This window comes from Prosopis cineraria, unplaced genomic scaffold (genome assembly GCF_029017545.1).
Source record: "Prosopis cineraria cultivar Desert tree isolate PC_DT_omini unplaced genomic scaffold, ASM2901754v1 PC11, whole genome shotgun sequence".
Lineage (NCBI taxonomy): Eukaryota > Viridiplantae > Streptophyta > Magnoliopsida > Fabales > Fabaceae > Prosopis > Prosopis cineraria.
In genome coordinates this window covers 24,126,888-24,148,902 of record NW_026555342.1, presented here as the reverse complement: position 1 = coordinate 24,148,902, position 22,015 = coordinate 24,126,888, and the positions used below count along the sequence as shown (strand labels likewise).

Sequence of the window (22,015 nt, the reverse complement as noted above, 5' to 3'; positions counted from 1 at the left end):
CACTGTTCTTCTTCTCCCCCACGCTTCTTCATTATTCTTCATTATTTGTTTCGTCCTCTCTCAAAAACCAACTTCAACAGAACCCATCACTTCCCATAATCTCGTAGACGCTAGCTAGCTGAGTTCTCTGGCCTAGTCAGAAACATCAAATGGATGGAAGATGTTGTAAAAGAAGGCGAATGAATACTTTCTCCATTGAATCTCATGGTAGAACTTTCTCCATTGAATGAACTAGCATTCACTGCCCGTGCGTTGCACGTGAGCATATACTTGAGGTGTTCTTTTCAATTGCATGGGTAGGATTATCTGACCCAGTGACAGAAATGCTAAGAGTGGTGACTACTCACCAAAGAACCACAACTCGATTCATGGCCAAAAATCCACGTCAGGAGTATATCAGAAAACCAGGAAGACAGTGAAGCTCGGCTCAGCACATCGTCTCTATCGTAAATTAAATGAGTAGTCGTTGGTGAAGCTCGCCGGCTGTTGCGTCCACGAAATCCTCCTCGATGTCATTGCATTGCCATAGCCGTTGCCCTCGCTCATGTTCATTTCTGAAAGCAATGAAGACCGAAGAGGAAGCAGAATGTCAACCCACATATTAGTCTTTTTCTTTTTCTTTTTTTCAAATTTCTTAAAATGTGCCACGTGGCTGCCCACACAACATAGCACTGTCAAACTAACCGTCAAAGTTTTAATCTATTTCCTCATAGCAACGTTGTACCATTTTAAAACATGTTGGGATGACAAAAGAACTTAAGAATGTGAGAAAACTTCGAGAATACTTTTGTGCCTTGACTCAATTAAATATGCATTCTATTTCAAAATTTTTATAGTTATACTTATAACTTCATTTCTTGGTTAGATATTTTCTTGGCAAACTTGGCTGCGGCTTATTGCCTCGATCTTGTTATTAGGATTTGGTTTGTGCTTTTTTGGGTTGTATTTTGTTGTAGGTTTTTTCATTGTTGGATTTTTGTTTCATGTTTGTTTTCTTTGTTTTCATCTTAATGAAAGTATCATCTTTTATGGCCAAAAAAGAAAAAGAAAAAGAAATCACCTATGGATTAGATGCTGCTTTTTTAATAAGTCATTGAATGTTGGAAATTATAAATTAATCTAGATTAGAGAAAATAAAATGAAACTATCCTAATATGATTTCTCAGAAGAAAGCCAGGGTCAAAACCTTGTTGCGGAATTCATTTCTTTGATGAAGAATAATCAAAATTTTCAGATTTAAAAGCAAGATGTGTTCATGAAGGGAGGAAATATGATCTTCTTGGGAAATCAAATCTTGCAATGAGATGCCTAAGACTCAATGGAAAGAAGACATCCACAATGAGAAAGGTTTCAGTAGAGCCAATATTCTGACGAACCCAATTTAAAATGCCCTAATATATATATATATATATATATAAAGCTCATAGAGTTAAGTCTAGCCCTAACCTCATGGGTTTTTAGGCTTATTTATGTTGGCTTAAATATCAGAATTATTAAGTATTAATTTATTATTTTAATTTTTTATTTAATTTCAATTTTTATTTAAAAAATTAATATTTTCAATTTTTATCTTATTTTAAATTATTTTTTAATACTAAAAAAGGAAAATAAATAGTCATGCTAAACTCATTCAGGTTTGGGTGTAGTTCGGATTTCTTTGAGTTTTATTCAGATAGCTCAAATAAGCTTGCAATAAAAAAAATATTTTAAACTTCTAAGTTCGACTCTAAAATTTTTTCGAGCTTATTCAGGCAAGCTTATTGAATTTAGCCTAAATTACACCTTTGCAATGCTAGAAGCACTGGTAAAGACACAAAATTCTATGGAGGTTACTTATCCCGCTACAAAAAAATGATTTTCAGCGACGACATTCAAAGTCACTGTTGAAAGGGTGACTTTCTGATGACAATATATAGTTACTACTGATTGTGAGATTTTCAGCGAAAATAAGTGCATGTCGACTTCAACAGCGACAGATAAGTCACTGTCAAAAGTTTAGAGCCGCCGCTAATTATCAACATATTTTAAAATGTATTATAATTTCTTAAAAACTTATGTTATAATAAATATGTTATAAGTTTTAGCGACAAATGTCGCCATTGAAAGTTGATAATAAGCAGCAACTTTCTCGAGTCATTGCTGAAAATAGTGACATTCAAAGTCACTACCAAAAGTTTGATTTTCTATTTTCATTATAATTTTTTATTTTTATTTAATCTAATATTTAAATTTTTAAGACATTAATTTTATTATATTATTATAATTTTATAATAAATATATAAAATAACATAATGAGTTTTCATTTAATATATTTTATGGTTAAATTTAACTTTAAAATGATGATATTATTTTAAGATAAAGTTAAAGTATTATTTAATGCTAATGAGTCAGAGTAAAGAATTAAACCAAACCATATTATTTTACATCAATTTTTGTTATCAAATAATGTTTGGTTTGATTGAATCCAACTATTTAGGCCAATTTAGTTTATTGATTTTGGTCAATTAATGTTAAATCTAACTGAATTAACTAATGCATGCCCCAATTTGAAGTGATAAATTCATTCAAAAATCTAATATTTAATTTTTTTAAATTTGGAATGCATATAATGTGGTAATGAGTCTCTATTTTCAAATATTTTATGATTAAATTGATATTTTAAATAATACCATTACTTGTTTATAATAATTAGATATGTGATTGTTAAATTTATTCATTTATAGAATGATATTTCATCTAATCTAATTTTTCAATTCAAATTTTATATTTAATATTAGTAACTTTAAAGCTTGATGCCAGTTTAGATGTTCCCAATTTGATGGCTAATGATAGAAAAGAAAAACATAAAAAGAAAAAAAATGAGATATTCTAAAATTTCACTTTTAACTTTTATAATATATGAAATATATTTATGTATGTGATTGTATATGATTTTTTTTGTTTGATGCTATTCGGCGACAAAAATATAAAAAAATAGATAATATAGTGTATAATTTTCTTATCAAATTATAATTTAAAAATGAAAAACTAATTAAAAAAGTAAAGTGTAATGTAAAACAAGCCAATGACATTACTTAAAAGTAATTGTTAATTAAAAGTAAAAATAAATTTTTAAATAAAACTAGCTAGAAAATAAATAATTATAAACTAATGTATAATCATCTATATTTTTACTATTTATTCTTAGATATTTTTTATATTATAATTATAAATATAAATATTAAAATAAATAATATAATAACTTCAAGAAGTAAAAAAATTAAAATAAATAATACAAATGATATTGTATCAACTATATTTATAGTTTACTTTAGATAAAATAAATAATATAATTTGTAATTTTAACAAATTAAAAGAATTAAGTTGAAATATTTAATGATAGTAATGATATTTTATAATATTTAATATTTAATATGTGTGTCTGTAGTTTAATAATATATATATACATATTTAATTATGCAATAATAGATTGCAGGTTCATTCCAGCTCAGTAACAAAATGGTTGGACACAAAGGTAAAGTTGATAAACGGGTGGGCCTGGCCTATATGAGCTCGGCTCTTATGGGTCTAAGTTCGAAAGCCCAGTTACCGCAATTTTACCCAAAAGTTGAAGCCTGGCCCTTATTCAAAGGGCTCAGAGCTGAGCCCATAAGCCCGTTTACGAAAAAATAAAATAAAATTTAATATTTTAATTTACTTAGAGTATTTTAAAATTCAAGATATATCAAATCAAAGTCTCACATAATTTTAAAAAATAAACATAAGATTTAGAAGTTCAAATAAGATAAAGACAAAAGTCATTATCAATACTAATCAAGATCTCCCTCATCATCATCCACAAATAAAATGTTATTTCCAACTCTGTCATAGGTCTGAGAGTGAGAGACTGAGAGATCGAGTACAAGTGTGCTATGTAGGGTTTCTTTAGAGGTTGAAAGTCCAACCTCAATTCGGTCATTTCCCAAAGTCCAATATAAAAAGAAAAAAAAAGTTAAACAGGCTTGGCGGGCCACTCGGGCCCGAGACCTTTTTTTAGGGCTTAAAAGGATCGGGCTTCAAAGCCCGATTATCTTAAAAACTATCAAATTTTCAAGCCTAAACCTTTATTAAAAATAGGCTTAAACGGGCAGCCCATCAAGCCTGGCCCTTATTCCCAACTTTAATAAAAAGAGGAGGCCATAGGTTCAAACTTTAGATGAGACAACTTGTCAAATAGAAATATAAACTAGTGACATGATGACACGTAGCATGAGGTCAAGGCGCCACATGGAGGGGTGATGTAGCAACACATGGTAGGTAAAACCAACATTACTTTTCAGCAGTAATAAAAAAATCATCACTTATTGATAGTTTCTGCAGCGACAAATGTCACTGCTGATACTTAACATTTAACAGCAACAAAATAGTCACTGCTGATGTGTGGTTTTTGCGACTACATTTGTCATTGTCAATTTTCAACTTTCAACGACGAATCCTATCATCGCCACATATTGAATCAACAACACGAGCTCTCATGATAACGTTGTCGTGACTTTTTATTGTCGTTGAAAACTTTTAGTGATGACTTTTCAGCAAGTCATCACTAAAAGTCAATTTTTTGTAATGTTCTCTAATGATCATTCTTTAAGTTCAACTGTTTGGATGAAGGAAAAAAATTCATTGTCTAGTTTTTTTTATTAAGCATGTTTGGATAATGCTTTTAACATTCAAAAAGTCCTATTGAAATATCATCTGAAAGCAAATGTTGTTTGTGTGTTTATAATCAAACAACATTTATGGTTTTATCATCAGAAAGCAAATGCATAGCACTTGAACTTTTTTTTCTCATCTGCCTTCGTTCACTTTATGGGGGATCCTTAATTATCACATAAATTATAACCCCCTTGAAATGTTCTTGAAATTCAACTGCATTCACAAATAAAAAGACTTAATAGAATATTTTCTACATCCGTTCTACATATAACCAGTTTTTGAAGAACAAATGTAAAAAATACCCCCCCCCACAACATTTTATTTTTTTGGTCATCTCTTGACTGACTTTTTCACCGGCATAAAAATCTTTTTTTAATTGATATAAAAAAAAACTCTTTTTTGTTGTAGTGGGTGCCGTTTTCACGAATGATATTTTGAAGCCAAGATTTCAAGGAATCTCTTCATTTTTTATCATCATTTTCCCTTTGCACTTTCTTAATCATAATCATTCATCAAATTTATAACCAAAACAGATTTATTTATTGCAGTGATATCAATGGTTATAATTGGAAAGTGAAGAAAAAATGATGATAAAGAAATGGAGATTATGCTCTCCCCAAGATTTCAACAATATTCCAAGTAGATTTGCAAAACTTTCAAGCTAGTGTTTGAAGTTCAACATATACCACTTGGAAAAAAGAACCCCTTGAATCTTGTTGCTAATGACCAAATTAAAACAAGTTTATGCAATCTCACCATTAGAGAAATACTTAGATAAACCAAATCAACCATATCATTTGCAGTTTATTCAATAAAAACATGACATTTAGATGGTATTAAATATAAATTTATTTTAATATTAATGATAAAAGAGAGAGAAAAGAGAAGAAATTAAATGTGTATTCTGTTATAAAAATAAAATTAATTTAAAAAATATCACACAATATTTTATTTAGACTACTTGAAATATTTTAATTGGACAGATCATAAATGAGAACAATATTTAAGTATTTCTCACCATCAACAACCTATGGCACAAATGAGAACAATCAAAGCAATTATTGGTGGAAATCAACCTTATGTTTACTGAAAGATTGCTGGGAAAATACTTGAAGTTGGATTGAAGAATCTTGAAGCTCGATTGCGCTTTCAAGACTATTCAAAAAAGTAAGACGTAAAATTGGCGGTGAAAGAAATCTTGATATAATTAGAATAATAATTTGTTGTAATTTTATTATTAATTTTTTTTTAGAGTTGAGTGCATATTCATTTGTTTTGTATTCCATACACTTTTACAAAATTGGCTTTCCTCCGCTTAGGTGCCTCTCCACCCACCCCCATATGCATATATGTATTGACCAAATTTAAAGTTTTAAATTTAAATTTAAATTTCCTATTTATTAAATTAAAAATTATAAAAATTATTAACAAATTTGCTAGTTTATCAATTTAGACAGTTCAAATTTAATATAAATTATTCAAATTTAATATTAAACTTTTAATCCCACGTGCATGTTAGAGTACCATCGAACTCAGCAAGCACATTGCTACTTCATCCTTTTGAATGCTTGGGCTTCATGCTAAATAATTTACAACTTATATGATCATGCACCTCATTTCTTAGTTTAGTTTAAAAATTTAATAATTTAATAATTTTATTTTTATTAAATAGACATACTTTAATAACATATTTGCTCTTATCAAAAGATAAAAAGAAAAATTGTGATAATAATCAATGACATGCTTTATAAATAAAAGAAGGAGTATAGTTAACTATTGTTGAGATACATACAAACTAATATTAATATAGCTTAAAGTATACTTTTAATCTTTTAACTTTATATAATATATTTCATTTTGATGTCTTAATTTTATATAGTATCTTTTTAATTTTTTAATCTTAACACTATTAGTTTCTTCACAAAAAAATTTATGCATTAAACTTTAAATATTAACAAAATATTCTCAAATATTAACATGTTACGTTTAATTTTTCTAAAATAACAATGATTAGCATAAAAAATAGTCATTTGAAATAGCCGGTGTTAAGGTTAGAGAACTGAAAAATACTTTTTAAAATTTAGGGACTAAATTTAAAACTTTATATAAAGTTAGAAGACTAAAAGTACACTTTAACCTACTAATATATATATATATATATAATAATAATAATAATAATAATAAGGATTAGTTAAGCAAAGAGAAACAACGATAAGAATTAATTAATTTATACATTTTAAAAATACAGGAAAGTGTTTTGAAAAAAAATACAAGGATTAATTAATTAATTATTTTTTAATTTGTCCATAAGAAGAAATGAATCATGGACATCGGAAAACTCACTTGGTCTCTTGGGAACAAGCCTGTGAAAGGAAAAATTATGGAGGGTTGGGACTTTGAAATGCTCGCGCTCAAAACCAAGCATATATAATGAAACTGGGATGGAAGATGGTAAAAAAAAAAAAAAAGAAAAGAAAAGAGGATCTATGGGTGCGTGTTATGCGGGCGAAATATGAATGTGGCAATGATAGAATACCTTCTATCCAACAAAAACGTCCTGGGTCGAATGTCTGGCATGGAATAAAAGGAGTTTGGAAGAACGTCAAGGATGGAATAGCAAGTGTAGAAAATTCTCAGGAGATCCGTTGGAAATGGGAACATAACGGGCAATTCTCTATTCGATCTGCTTATAACATATTACATGCACCTACCTAGAACAACGTTTTCTGTTGGAACAAAGTCTGGAAACTTAAAGTGCCGTAGAGATGTAGAACCTTTGCTTGGATCATCGGACATAACAAGCTGTTGACGAATGTGGAACGTTGCAGGAGGAAGATGGCAACCAATGACATGTGTTCATGGTGCAAGGAAGAAGCTGAAGACTCACTACACACGCTTCGAGATTCCCCAAACACCTGTGCGTTATGGAATTCTGTGGTGCGACCTGATAAAAAACGTATCTTCTTCACTTTGAACCTACGTGACTGGCTGCTTTGGAATCTCAAAGCCAATGGAAGTAATAAACACGATGACTAGCAAGCGTTCTTTTTCATTATTTGCTGGCTTTTATGGAAGAGGAGAAACTTACTAGTGTTCGAAGGAAAACCGACTCCTAATGAAGAGGTTTTGGCACAAGCTAAAGCTATACAAAAGAGTATGACTGGTGTCTTCTCCCAAGTAGCTAAACTGAACTGGTATGGGCAAAAACCTCATGGCAGTTCGAGAAGATGGGAAGAACCACCTAATGGCTGGATCCTAGTTAATGTGGATGGCTCGTACCTCCCAAGAATTAAAAAAAGGCGGCTGCGGGGGAGTTCTCAGAGATCATCGAGACCGGTTCATTGCTGGGTTCATGCTTGGATCTGTTGGATCGACTAGTTTGCAGACAGAACTATGGGCGATTCTCATAGATCTAAGGTAACCTGGGATTTGGGCTTCCGCAGAATCATGCTTGCCTCGGATGCTATAGAAGCACTTGACCTACTAAAGGGTGGTAATATTGAGCCCCACGTAGACAAGGAACTGATAGAGAATATAAGATCTATCATACAATGTGATTGGGAGGTTTCCACCATGCACACGACTCGGTCAGCAAACAGTGTTGCAGATTACTTGGCTCGAAAAGCTGTGCAAGCTTGGCCTGGGCTTCATCAATTTAGTGATCCTTCTGAGATTAGTGCACTCCTCGGTAAAGACTCTTTAAATATGAGCAGCATATAGGCTGCTCCTCTTTCCTGTATCAAAAAAAAAAAAAGGAAATGAATCATTTATTTATTTAGTGTCTGCCGTTCGCTTTTCAGTTACAAATTTGGAATGTAATTTAGTCACCATTTCATTGTTCAATGCCAATTGGTCAACTTTAACCATTGAATATTGATGTACTATTGCAATTGAGGTTGCCTTATTTCAGAAAACACCTATGGATTAAAAGCTGCTTTTTTTAATAAATCATTTAATATTGGAAATTATCAGTTAATCTAGATTTGAGAAAATAAAATGAAACTATCCTAATATGATTTGGCATCTTGGCTTCACACACAAAACAAATGGATTAGATAGGTAGATTTCTACTTTTTCCCTCTATTTGCAAGAAAAGAATTTGTGGAATTATTTATAAATGTATTATTATATTACTTGTTCAAAATATAATAAACATTCAAGTCTTCCTCTCCCATTGAATTTTAAACTCATATCTAGCATGAAGATATGAAGCTTCCTTCATTTTACAATCTGCTCTTGTCTGTGTAATTTCTCAATCACAATTCACTTGCCTTGACAATACTAGCTTTGACTCAAGCAGTCATTGTTAAGCTCTTTTGGGCTCTTGAGGGGGAAAAAAAAACAGGATAATTGATGGGTTAAATGGGTTAATGAAGTGTATCTAATAGGAGGAATATGTGTGGATCTATAATGCCCCAAATGATGTGAGTTGGCATTCGAGGAAACTTATATTTTTTAGAAGTAAATTTTTAAATGGTTTCCATGATAGAAATTAGGTAGAAAGTCCCATTTGTTTGTGGAAAATATAATCTTCCTATACATTGTTTTATTTGTGTTGCTGGTTGCAGAAACCAGAGATTGTTTGCAAAGGATAGGTTATTATCCTTTAATTGCCAAGTAATAAATTTCTCACTTTGTGTGTTTTGAAATATCGATGATGAATCAATAAATCATTTTTTTTCTTTAATTGCCAATGGTCTACAGAATTGTTAAAAAATTCTTTAATTGCAATTGTCCTTTTAACTTTTATTAAATGTTGATGAAAAAATAAGTTATTAAAATATATATACTTAAAAGGGATAAAGTTAAAAACTTATTAAATTTTTAAACAATATTGATGAATTTTAAGATTTTTCTTGATTCTGTTGAAATATGATAAAAATGACTTATAAATAGGATTAGAAGAATACATATTTTAAAATGAGTAATATAAAAATTATAATTTAAAATTTGATTTTTAAATTTGAAAGTATGGATAGAAATTAAGCATACATAAAGGTATTAAAATGAAGAGCATACAGAACTTTTTTTAAAAAAAATAATTTGCAGGTTTTATAGTTTTTTTAAATTTTGGATTAGGTCCATGTAATTTAATTTTTTTAATTTAAATTTTATAGTTTAATCTATTAGATTTGTTAATCCATAAAGATTAAAATCCGAAAATTTTTCATTAGAAAAAATAAAATTAAGAACTTTTATATTTTTATTAAAAGATTATATATCTTTAGAATTAATAACACAATTGTTATAACTCAAAAAATTATATAATTAGATTATGTCTTCTTAGTAATTTTTCTACACATAAAATTTTCATAAAAAATTTAATGAAAATATAAAACAATGTATTAAATAATTTTTTTGCTAAAAATATCAAGTCAAATTTTCTATAAATTTTAAAATTGGTCATGTTTTGAGAAATTTAATCATTCATTAATAATTTAAATATACATAATTAACTTATCTATTAGATTAAACTATAGAGATTTTATTAAAAAATAAATAATAGAAACTTAATACAAAATTGAGAAATATTATAATGACATGTGGATTAATTTTGAAAAAATCGTTAATAAGTCTCTCCTTGAGACTGAAACTATGTTGAAAGACCAAAGAATTAAGGTACCAGCAAATAAGCTTATGGTGCAAGCAAATAGTCATGAAATCCCAAGCCTATCTGCTTACATCTTAAGTCTATCCAAAACCTACTCGTCTTCCAGTACAATTTTGACCCTAAGGAGAGACTTATTGGCAATTTTTTCATTTTTCCAAAACTTTATTTAATCCAATCCTTCTCTCTCTCTCTCTCTGTTTTTTTTTTTTTTTTGTTTTGACCAACTAATCCAATCCTTCTCAATATCAAATCAGTCAAGTTTAATACCAGTCTAATGTAATTTTCTTAATTCAGTCAAGTCTAATCCGCGTCCCTAAAGATCTAGGCTTGGTGGAACAGGAAACACTAATGGCTCATGATTTTCTAAATTAAAAATATTAGAATGTGAAAATATTTTTATAAGGATCAGGAATCAATAATGGCAAAAAAAATTAATGCTATATGATGGTAACAAGAGTACTAATGATATGGGCAAATCATATTTTAATTTTTAGTAGGAAGAATGGTTAATTTACATGGAAAAACCAAGTTCTTTATCCTTATACTTTCTACAAACGAAGAATATCAATAAAATAAAAACTCTTGAAATAATTTAATATCTTACCAAAATTCTGAAGATATCATATATTTGTTAAAACAATTTCACTCATTAATTTATTAATGTTTACTTATTTAAATTTTTTTAAGAAATGAAATTTCTTCCAGATCCTTCTACCAATATTCTCCCTTGTATCATATTTGAGGATTTATTTTAATTTTAAATGTAAAACATTAATCGGATTTGTCTCTCTCGAGCAGTATAGGCTAATGTCATCTGATGTGTGTTTTTACTTCTCTTTCAACATCAACGATGTGTGTGTGTGTGTGTGTGTTATATATTTTTCCTTGGTCAGTAAAAAAAAACGTCATTTAACCCGCAAATGAGATTTAATATTTATTAAGAAATGATAGTTATATTTTTAAAATTATTAAAAAATATGTAATTTTTAAATTTTTTTTACAATTAATAGTAATAAATTATGGGACATTTACACATATAGCCCATTTCATAGGACTAGGTAAAAGAAATAGTTTATTCTTTCTTAAATTTAAAAAATAGCCTTTTTAATATTTAGTTTATAATTAATTTATAAAAGTACCCTTTTAATATCTTCTTTTTGCAAATATTAAAAGATTTAAAATGCAAGAAATTTTTGAAACGAGAGAGATGAATACGAGAAAGAAGACAAAATTAGACGCGAGAGAGACAAATGCGAGACAACAGAGTAATGTGAAAGAGCTACAGTTGTAACTGTGAGAGACAAACGTGAGGTGAGATACATCAATGAAATGGAGCACATCAACAGGGACATGGAGCTACATATTCATAATTTTTTATTTTATTAGTTTAAGTATTTGACTCTCTGTGATAAACTAAGAGTTCAAATATATTTGTAGATTGTATTGATTCGTTTGAGGCGAATGATTATGTGTTTTTCATATTATTGATTCACAATACTATATCATTGATATACGGTTGTATATCACTGACTGATATACTATCATAGATCAACATAATTAGATAATTAGAGATAAACTTATTTATTATTGATATACGTATGTATATCAATGATATAATATCACAAATTAGTAACACGAAAAATATATAATCATTTGTTCAAAATGAATCAAGCATAGTTTACAAAAATTTTGATGCTATCAAAAGATGTGAAGATGGTGAAAATCTGATGACAGATAATAAATTCCCACATAGTCTTCTGCTTCCAAAAATGAAGATTCCTCTTTAATGTCTAATGTCCTCTTCATAGTATTCCTGAAAAAAGCAGAGAGGAAGAGAAAAGAAAACTCTGCAATGAAAAAAGGCATCGACAATTTTATATTTAGAGAAAAAAATGATTCAGAGAAAAAAAAAAAAAAATTCAATAAGTTAACGATTAGTTACAATAAATATATTATGTTTTAATAATAAATTTAATTTGAGGATAAAAAAATAAAATATATTTAATTAATTTAATGAATGAACTATATTTTAAAATATTTAAAAATCTCATCCATAATTTATTTAAGCTGTATTTTTTGAAGTCATCGAGCTAATTTTCTCATAAATTATTATGCAAAAATTTAAACAATAATAAATAAATAAGGGATAATAAATATGTAATTTTTTAATTTTATTTTTCTTCACAATTAATAGTAATAAATTATGGGGCATTTACACATATAGTTCATTTTATGAGACTAAATAAAAGAAATAACCTATTCTTTCTTAAATTTAAAAAAAATAATCTTTTTAATATTTAATTTATAATTAATTTATAAAAGTGCCCTTTAAATATCTGCTTTTTGCAAATATTAGAAGATTTAAAATATAAGAAATTTCTATAACGATAGAGATGATTGCAAGAGAGAAGACGGAATTAAACATGAGAGAGACAAACGTGAGACAACACAGTAGTGTGAGAGAGCCACAATCACGACGATAAGAGACAAATGTGAGGTGAAATACATCAATGAAACGGAGCACGTTGAGGGGGATATGGAGCTACATATTCATAATTTTTTAGTTTATTAGTTTAAGTATTTGACTCTCTCTAATAAACTAAAAGTCTAAATATATTTGTGGATTGTATTTGATTTGTTTGGGATAAATGATTATGTATTTTTCATGTTACTGATTTACGATACTACATCATTGATATACTGTTATATATCACTAATATACTATTGCAGATCAGCATAATTAGACAATCAGACATAAATTTATTTATTATTAATATATATCAATGATATAGTATCGCAGATCAGTAACAAAAAATACATAATCATTTGCTTAAAATGAATTAAGCACAATCCGCAAAAAATTCGATGTTATCAAAAGATGTGAAGATAGTGAAAATTTGATGACAGATAATAAATTCCAACATAGTCTTCTACTTCCAGAAATAAAAATTTCTTTTCAATGTCTAATATCCTCTTTATAGTGTTCTTGAGAAAAACATAAAAGGAAAGAGAAGAAAAATTTTGCGATGAAAAAAAAACACCGACAATTTTATATTAAAAAAAGGAATGATTCAGAAAAAAAATCAGCTAGTTAACGATTAATTATAATAGATATATTGTGTTTTAATAATACAATTAATTTGAGGATTAAAAAAGTAAAATATATTTCATTAATTTTATAAATAGGCCATATTTTAAAATATTTAAAAATCTCATTATTCATAATTTATGAGAGCTGTATTTTTTAATGTCATTGAGCTAATTTTTTCATAAATTAGTGTACTGAAATTTAAACAATAATAAATAAATAAGGGATAAAATTAAAAAAAATAATTATTTTAATTTTATTTTATATTAGAAAAAAAAACTTTCAAAAGGTTGTTTTATATTAAAGATCGCGGAGAATATAACCGGTAAGTCGGTAACACACAGATCCATGTGAGATCCAACTAGCGACCTCATTAACGCCAACAAAAGCAGACGGCGCGCTTTCCTTACAGGAAAAAGCAAGGGGCATGGGCACATCATACATTCAATAAAATTTTACCCCACAGTCATGTCATGAATAAAACTAGAAATTAAAAAGTTTAATGTGAAAAAAAAATACAAAAAATGGAAGTAGGACGGATGATTCTTAAAAAAAAAAAAAAAGTCACAGTAAACCTTTAAGTCAAAATAAATGGTCAACATTGCTATCTCAAATCCTCTTCTTCTCCCATTGAATTTGAAACATAAGCTACACTCATATATATATATATATACACACACACACATAGACACCCACACATACAAATTGCAGAGCAATATCAATAAAACTCTCTCTCGTCTAACTTTAAAGACATGAAGATTCTTTCATTCTACGTTCTGCTCCTGTCTGTGCTTTCTCAATCCCTCCATTGCTGCAGCCAACAGGACCTCAAAGATATCGTTGACTGCTCTTTCAATTCCACAAACAAAGTAGCGTATGACTGCAATGGCCTCCAAAAGTCATGCATCTCCTTCGTAACTTTCAGATCCAATCCTCTTTATGATACCCCTCTTAACATTGCCAATCATCTTAGCTCCCAAGCAGCTTCCATAGCCTCCATCAACAACATCTCCAGCAATAACAACAACATTCCCATCGATCAACTTGTTATTGTTCCCATCGATTGTTCCTGTTTGGGTGGAATCTACCAGCATCCCACTTCTTATACCTTGAAGGCAGTTGACACCTACTTTACTGTGGCCAACAACACTTATCAAGGCCTTGCCATTTGCCAGATGTTGCTTCGACAAAATTATGTCATCGATCCCACTGCAGGCAAACAGGTTTCAGTTCCAATCTCATGTGCTTGTCCCACTGCTAACCAGATCTCAGATGGGGTCTCCTTCCTGCTACTTCACACAGTTGTATTTGGGGATTCAATTGAGTCAATCGCAAAGGCCTATGGTGCAGATCAACAGACTCTGCTAACCGCTAATAAGTTGCATCTAAATGATCTCATCTATCCCTTCACAACTTTTTTAGTTCCCATCAAACCTTCTTCCTGTAAACTTAATCCGCATTTATTCTACTGCACCTGCTCATTCTCTCAGAAATACCTTCCGAGTTCAAGTTTCAACACTCTCGATTGTGATCATCTTCAAAAAGATGCTCGTCGTTTCCCCATCAAATTGGTTGCTTCTTTAGGTAATCTCTTCTAAATCCTCGCTAGCTCACTAGGCTTTTAGGTAGCAAAATTGTGTCTAGAAACATGTGCCAGTCAGACTCTCCTCGAGGTTTAAATTTTAGACAAACAACTAAATGTTTAAACTCTAATTGGAGTTGAATTCAAATTTTAATAACCCAAACCTAAATTAAAAGGAATCTGTCGGCTTTTGTTTCAATCCAACTCTCACCGTCCCCTTGTGCCATGTACATAACTTAGATGTCCACAATGATTATTGTCTCCAACACAACCTTCTCTCCTCTTTGTTTAAGTAGCAGACCAAATCATAGATTGTATAAAATGGTGTGACATTTTTCAAGGATGGTTGAAGATACTTTGCCATGTACTGTAATTGGGATGATCACTAGATGTACAACCCCATACTTTCAAAGTATCTTATCTTGTCTGCAAATATAAAATCACTCCTTTGCACTTTAATCATTCACTTGCAGGTGCTGGTATTGGTGCCGGACTTTTGTGCTTATTTCTTTTGAGTCACAAGTTACATCAATGCCTAAAACAAAAGAAAGAAAGAATCCGTCGGGAAAAGTTGTTCAAGCAAAATGGTGGCCTCTTGCTACAAGAAAAGATATCATGTTATGGAAACCGAGAGAAAGCAAAACTTTTTACAGTGGATGAGCTGGAACGAGCAACAGATAACTACAATCAAAGTAGGTTTCTTGGTCAAGGTGGATTTGGAACCGTTTATAAAGGAATGTTACAAGATGGTAGCATTGTCGCAGTCAAGAAGGCAAAAGAAATTGTGAGAAACCAGATTGAGACTTTGATTAACGAAGTGGTGATTCTGTCCCAAATAAACCATAGGAACATTGTCCAACTCCTAGGTTGGTGTCTAGAGACTGAAGCCCCATTACTGGTATATGAATTTATTCCCAATGGAACCCTTTCTCATCACATCCATAACCAGGAACTCGAAGCAAAGCTTTCATGGGACAACCGTCTCAGAATTGCTTGTGAGGTTGCAGGAGCACTGGCCTATATGCATTCTGCAGCTTCCATTCCCATCTTCCATAGAGACGTCAAAACTTCAAACATACTCCTGGATCATAAGTATAGTGCCAAAGTGTCTGATTTTGGGACTTCAAGATCAGTCCCAGATGATAGGACTCACTTAACCACAGTGGTACAAGGCACTTTTGGGTACATTGATCCTGAATACTTCCAATCTAGTCAATTTACAGAAAAAAGCGATGTATACAGTTTTGGGGTTGTACTTGTAGAGCTCATCACTGGAAGGAAACCCATTACCTTCTCAGAAGAAAATCAGGGTCAAAACCTAGTTGCAGAATTTATGTCTCTGACAAAGAAGGATAAGGTTTTTGAGATTTTAGATGCTAAAGTTGTTCATGAAGGAAGGAAAGATGATCTTCTTGGGATTGCAAATCTTGCAAAGAGATGCTTGAGACTGAATGGGAAGAAGAGACCCACAATGAGAGAGGTTTCAGCAGAGCTAGAAGCATTGAGAAAGACACAAAATAACATAAAGATCACTGAATGTGCTCTTGAATTTCCACATGACAGACAATCTGCTAACCACGCCACTCCTTCTGAATCAGACCAAGATTCCACAGAAGAAAACATATTATTTTTCCAAATAGACTCTACACCCAGCTAAAAGTGAAGACACCCCACAGCATTCTTTTCTCCCCTTTTTAGGAAATTAAGGTCCATGTTCCTAGGAGGAGAGATTGTACTATCGACAAACCTCAAGAAAGTGCAGCAAGAAAAAAAAAACAAGAAAGTCAGTTTGCTTTGATACCATGAAATTACAAAAGCATGCAGAGCAGGAAGGTAGATGAGAGAAAAGTATGATTGTATTTCATTTCTTTCATGTAGAGTCCATGCTCAGATCAATAGCACTCTGTCTCAACTAAATCTAGTCTTATAATGCTTGACCTTTAACAGGACCTTAACTAAACTTTAATAAGTTAGAATGTGATCCTAGCTACCTAACAAGCTCATGCATCAACTAGTTCCCTTCCTTAATCTTCAACTTGTGGCTTGGCATTCTTTATGGAAGGTTCATTTTCCATTCCGTATCCTCATAGTCATTCAGAAATTATTACAGCATGCACTTCCTTTAACATCAACTTTACATGCCCAAATTAAGAAAACAAACTCAGCCACAGTATCCTAATGACAACTATGTTAATCATGGTTATAACACTGTCATGACGATGGTTATTAAAGCTTTGGTTAAGATATACTAATGATAGTTTATTGAAAAATTTAATTAATTGGCGGCCCCTCTAGTTCACACCTTTTTTTTTTTTCAAACAAGTTCTTATACTTCAAAACATAAATTATTACCTACAATTATCTCCATGTGTCCATTAAATCCCTATTGTTTATGAAATTCTAATAACTCGTCCCTGATTCCTCCACATGGCAGTGACAGCGTGAAGGGAAGGGTGTAATGGCAAACCAAATGAATATAACCTCCTAGGAAAATCAGATTTTTTTCAAGAGAGAAAAATCTAAAATAACGAATATGAATCAGAATGCACAATGATTCAGTTAATATTTCTCCCATGCTCACTAGTTGAAATTCCCAATCCGACCAGCAAGAACTCATTCATATAATAGCTAACAGGCTAGGGTTTACTAGAGCAATCTAATTTCTAGAAGAACCATGCATACCATAACCTGGGGTCGTTTGGTCTTTTCGAAAGATGTTTTCTTTTAACAAGCTCAACGTCTGTCGCTTCTTGACTAACAGGCAGTCAACGAAACCAAATTCTAATAGCCGGCCCCCTCGTCTGTGACGTTCAACGCCGTCAGATCACCGTTGAAGCCTCGCCGCCCATTCGCCTCCCTCCGTCTCTTTCGATGTCATCTGCTGCGTCAAGGCTTTCTCGCAGGGGAACAGTGGACGAAGTGGGGTTTGAATAAGATTGTGTTTGGATATTAGTTTGTGAAATTAATTTTGATAAAATCGAAGTGTTTGAATGGTTTAATTAATATATGTGTGATCTTTTTATTTACAATAACAATTTGAGTTAATTTTTTTAAAAAAATTGAATGTAAAAAATTACAAGGATATTGTTTTTTTATAAAATTGCATATAATATTATTAATAAATTAATTATATTATATTATAATATGAATATTATATCCTTGATTCTTCATAAGCAAGAGGCCGGTGTACTTGGAGGTATCAAAATTTCTGCTGACTCTTATCCTGTTACTCACCTTTGTGCAGATGATTCAATATTGATTTTCTGAATGTAAATATTCAAGTTTGAACATTGTCTTGGATATTTTGCACCCTTTCAGTAGATGGTTGGATTTAAGATTAATAAAACGCACTCTATTATAGTCATAAGTCCTAATGTCTCTCCTGATTTGAAGAACTTTATATCTTAGAATTTTGGCATTCCTATATCAAATAAATTGGATAAGTATCTTAGTTCTTTAATAGATGCTGGACTTGACAAGTCTATCTTTATAAGCCAATTCTAGACTCTTGACAAGCGGATCTCCTCTTAGAAAGTCAAATTATTATCTCAAGATTTTAGATTGACCTTAATTAAATATGTTTTAACTGCAACAACCAATATTTACCTCATGTCCTATGTTAAATTGCTAAAGGTTTGTAACTTGATTGATTCAAAATTAGTTGATTTCTTTTGGGGTGTTGATCAAGGGAGAAAAAAATGCATCTCACGAAAAAAGATATTTTTTCTCCCCTTTGAAAGAAGGAGGTCTTGGAATTCATTCATATCATCAAAGATAGGAGATTACGTGCTAATGATTCTTTCTGGACTTTTTTATGGAAGATTAATTTACCATATAAGCAACTTCTTTTCATATGAAAGTTGGTTCATTCTGCTCTACTTCTTGGAGTTGTTCTTCGACATCACCATCTTAATACACATTCCAATTGTGTTTTTGGTTGCTCATATTCAAAATCATTGAATCGTCTTTTCTGTAGATGTTCTTATGTCAAATCACTTTAGTTTGGTGCTTTGTCAATTCAATCCTCAAAAATTTAGGAGATTGGGATTTCTAGGTGGATCACATCTACTTTTTCACATTTATATTATGATGGCTTAGATTCTATTCTGAGAAGTGTCATCATTTTACTTAATCTAATTTGGCAAAAAAAAGAACATTGCTTTTCATCATGGTAAGATTCAGTCTCTAGATTAGGTTATTAAACAATTTCATGGTCATTGTCATTATCTTTTGCATTAAATATACCACCAACTTTTTCTATTTCATTTCAATGGCATATATGTTTGAGGAAATTTAAACAGAGGTCGACTAGGTTCTGTCTTTGTCTCTTAAACACTGAACTCTGTTCACATCCACATTTTTATTTGGAAAAGATCCTCAACCACTGATCCAAATTGTTTCAACTTGCTTTGTCTTAGAATTGCTTTACAATGGGTCAATGATTTTTCGTTTGCCAATTCTCTTCATATATCAGGAGTTTTTGTTCTCTGTTTCAGGAAAAAACTCTTCCATTGCCTTCATTCAAAACATCACTCTCAGCAGAAATTGGTACAAGATGTTCATCAAATAGCCAGTCATTTCTCTTCTTTAACCTTCAGTCCCCCTACCCCTTAACACTTGTTAAACCTTATGTGTTGTGATTTTTTTCTTTTTAATTAATTGATATTTTTATAAAAAAAAATATTAGTAATTTAATGTATTTAAAAATAAATCAATATGTTAACGAATTTGAGAAGCATTAAGCTTTTCCTCATAACTAAACAAATTGCTTGCCAATGATAGTACAAAAATAAAATTATGAGTGAACAGAAAATGAATATCACATGACCGTTTCTATGTATCCAAATAAAAGTGAAAAACCAAAACCTATAATAGGATATCACATAACCGTTTCTATGTATCCAAATAAAAGCTTTTAATTCCTGAAAGTAAAAAATATTTACATTTTTCCTTTTAAAAAAACAAAATTGAGAACTTTTATATTTTTATCAAATGATTATCTGAGTTTAGAATTAATTACATAATTTTTATAACTCAAAATTTATATAATTATGCTGTCTTCTAAATATTTTTGTACATGTAAAATTTTCATAAAAAATTATAATAAAAAGATAAACAATGGATCAAATCCAATTTTCTTTTTTCCAATTTTGGCTATAAGTATTAAATTAAATTTTCTACAAACTCTATGAGTATTTTTATTTTATATAATTAATTATTAATTTTAACTTTCAGGAGGTTAATATATATATATATATATGTATGTATGTATGTATGTAATAGATGAATCTATAAGAGCTTGATTAAAATAAAATAAATTGCAGGGACCTAATTTAAAATTGAGTGAAACTGCAAGGATTTACAAATACTTTTTTAAAAAAAAGATTTAATTGATTGAACTTAACAATAAGAATTAATTAAGAAGAATTAAAAGTGGACTATTTTTATGTCGCGAGCGACGTTGCATGGAGAAAGCGAGAGTTTCCTTCAGGAAGCTGCTATGTCGTCTAACAGTAGTGGAGGTTTTGGAGGGTCGATGGTGTTGCTCGACGGAAGAAGAAAGGCAAGGTTGGTGAAGACGGTGTATTGTCGAAGAGGCTGTTTCTAGTGGCTTGGTTATTGATCTCTCTTTTAAAGACAAACTTTTAGATTTGGAAAGAGAGATTGGATCAAAGGATAGCAAAGATAGTTGTTGTTTCGATGGCATGGAAGGATTATATTGAAGGGTCTAAAATACCTGTGATAAAGATTCAGGGCAGAAGCAGAATGAAGAGTCTGATGATGATGATTGTGTAACGGTGGGGATATCTCAAGTGGAATATGAGTTATGGTGTGAGCGATCGAGGAAAGCTCTTATTATTAAACTTCTGGGTAAGAACATTCCACTGAAGAAGTCTTAGAAATATATGGAAGACATCTTTTATAGTATCTTTTGAGTCTGGAGATTATATGAATTATGTTTACCAAGAAAGTCCGTGGATGATATTGCTTATTATTATTTGATAGTTCAACCATAGAGACTGAATTTTGACCCTTGGAATGTTGGTGTTTGAGGAAGATTGCGGCATGGGTTAGAATCCCATCACTACCGTTGGAACTTTTTAACGTAGCTTGTCACGGTCTTTGAACTTTCCTTTTCTTGAACTATACCAACCTTAGTTTTGATCAACCTCTTGATTTTAACTAAGTCAGCCAAACTCATAAAGTAAGCAACGAAACTTAAGAGAACTAGATGTACAAGTAGAGAGTAGAGAGTTTGAGGGAATGAACTTGAGATCTTTATTGCTTTTCTTGAGTGATTACAAATGAGGGATGAGGGGGTATTTATAGGCTTTCCCTTCTTTCAGAAAGTTTCCACCTCTTTAATGGACGACTAGAATTGATTCGATTCAACGGTGTACATTTTATCTCTAGATATTTTTATAGAAATATCTACAAGGAATATCGTGATATTTACAAGGAGAATTCTAGAATGTACAAGAGTAGAATATCCTTAGAATAATCTAGATTTCAAGTGCTCTCTACACTATTCTAGAGTTATCTAAGTTTTTTGAGGTCATACCAGTGTATTTCAGAAGACTCCGATACCTTTTTGAATGTCCTGAATTATTCCAGAAGCTTTTAAAATATTTTAACCTTGTAAAAATTTTAACTTTGTCAGCTTTGAAAAGGATTGGTGCATGTTGGGATTGGAAGAACACTGAAAATTGACATGATAACTCACAACAGTGAATGTGGCATATATTTGCCTGTATATGCATTGAACTTGATCTTTATAAGAGATTGAAATCGTCAGTCAAGATCTTTGGGGGGGAAAATGTTTTATTGAGCATGAGGGATTACATATCATTTAATTAAGGGAAATATGGGCATCATAGGGATGTATGTCCCAAGAAGTGCAATATGCATGGACATTCTAATCATAGAGCAAAAATAAGGAGGTGAATGCTGGGCCAAACTTAAGCGATGATTTGAGCAGAGAAGGACAAAGTAAGATGGTAGGCTCTAAATTTGAAACTCTAATAAGAGTAAGCGATGCACA

At 30.7% G+C, this 22,015-nt stretch overlaps 1 protein-coding gene across 1 annotated transcript; it reads left to right on the top strand.

Moving 5' to 3' along the window:
* The first annotated feature begins 14,107 nt into the window (after positions 1-14,107).
* LOC129286008 (wall-associated receptor kinase-like 22) lies at positions 14,108-16,810 on the top strand. Its single transcript, XM_054922045.1, has 2 exons — positions 14,108-14,975; positions 15,447-16,810. Exons 1-2 carry the CDS (start codon positions 14,144-14,146, stop codon positions 16,628-16,630), a joined length of 2,016 nt encoding a protein of 671 aa, XP_054778020.1. The 5' UTR covers positions 14,108-14,143; the 3' UTR covers positions 16,631-16,810.
* Positions 16,811-22,015: the final 5,205 nt, after the last annotated feature.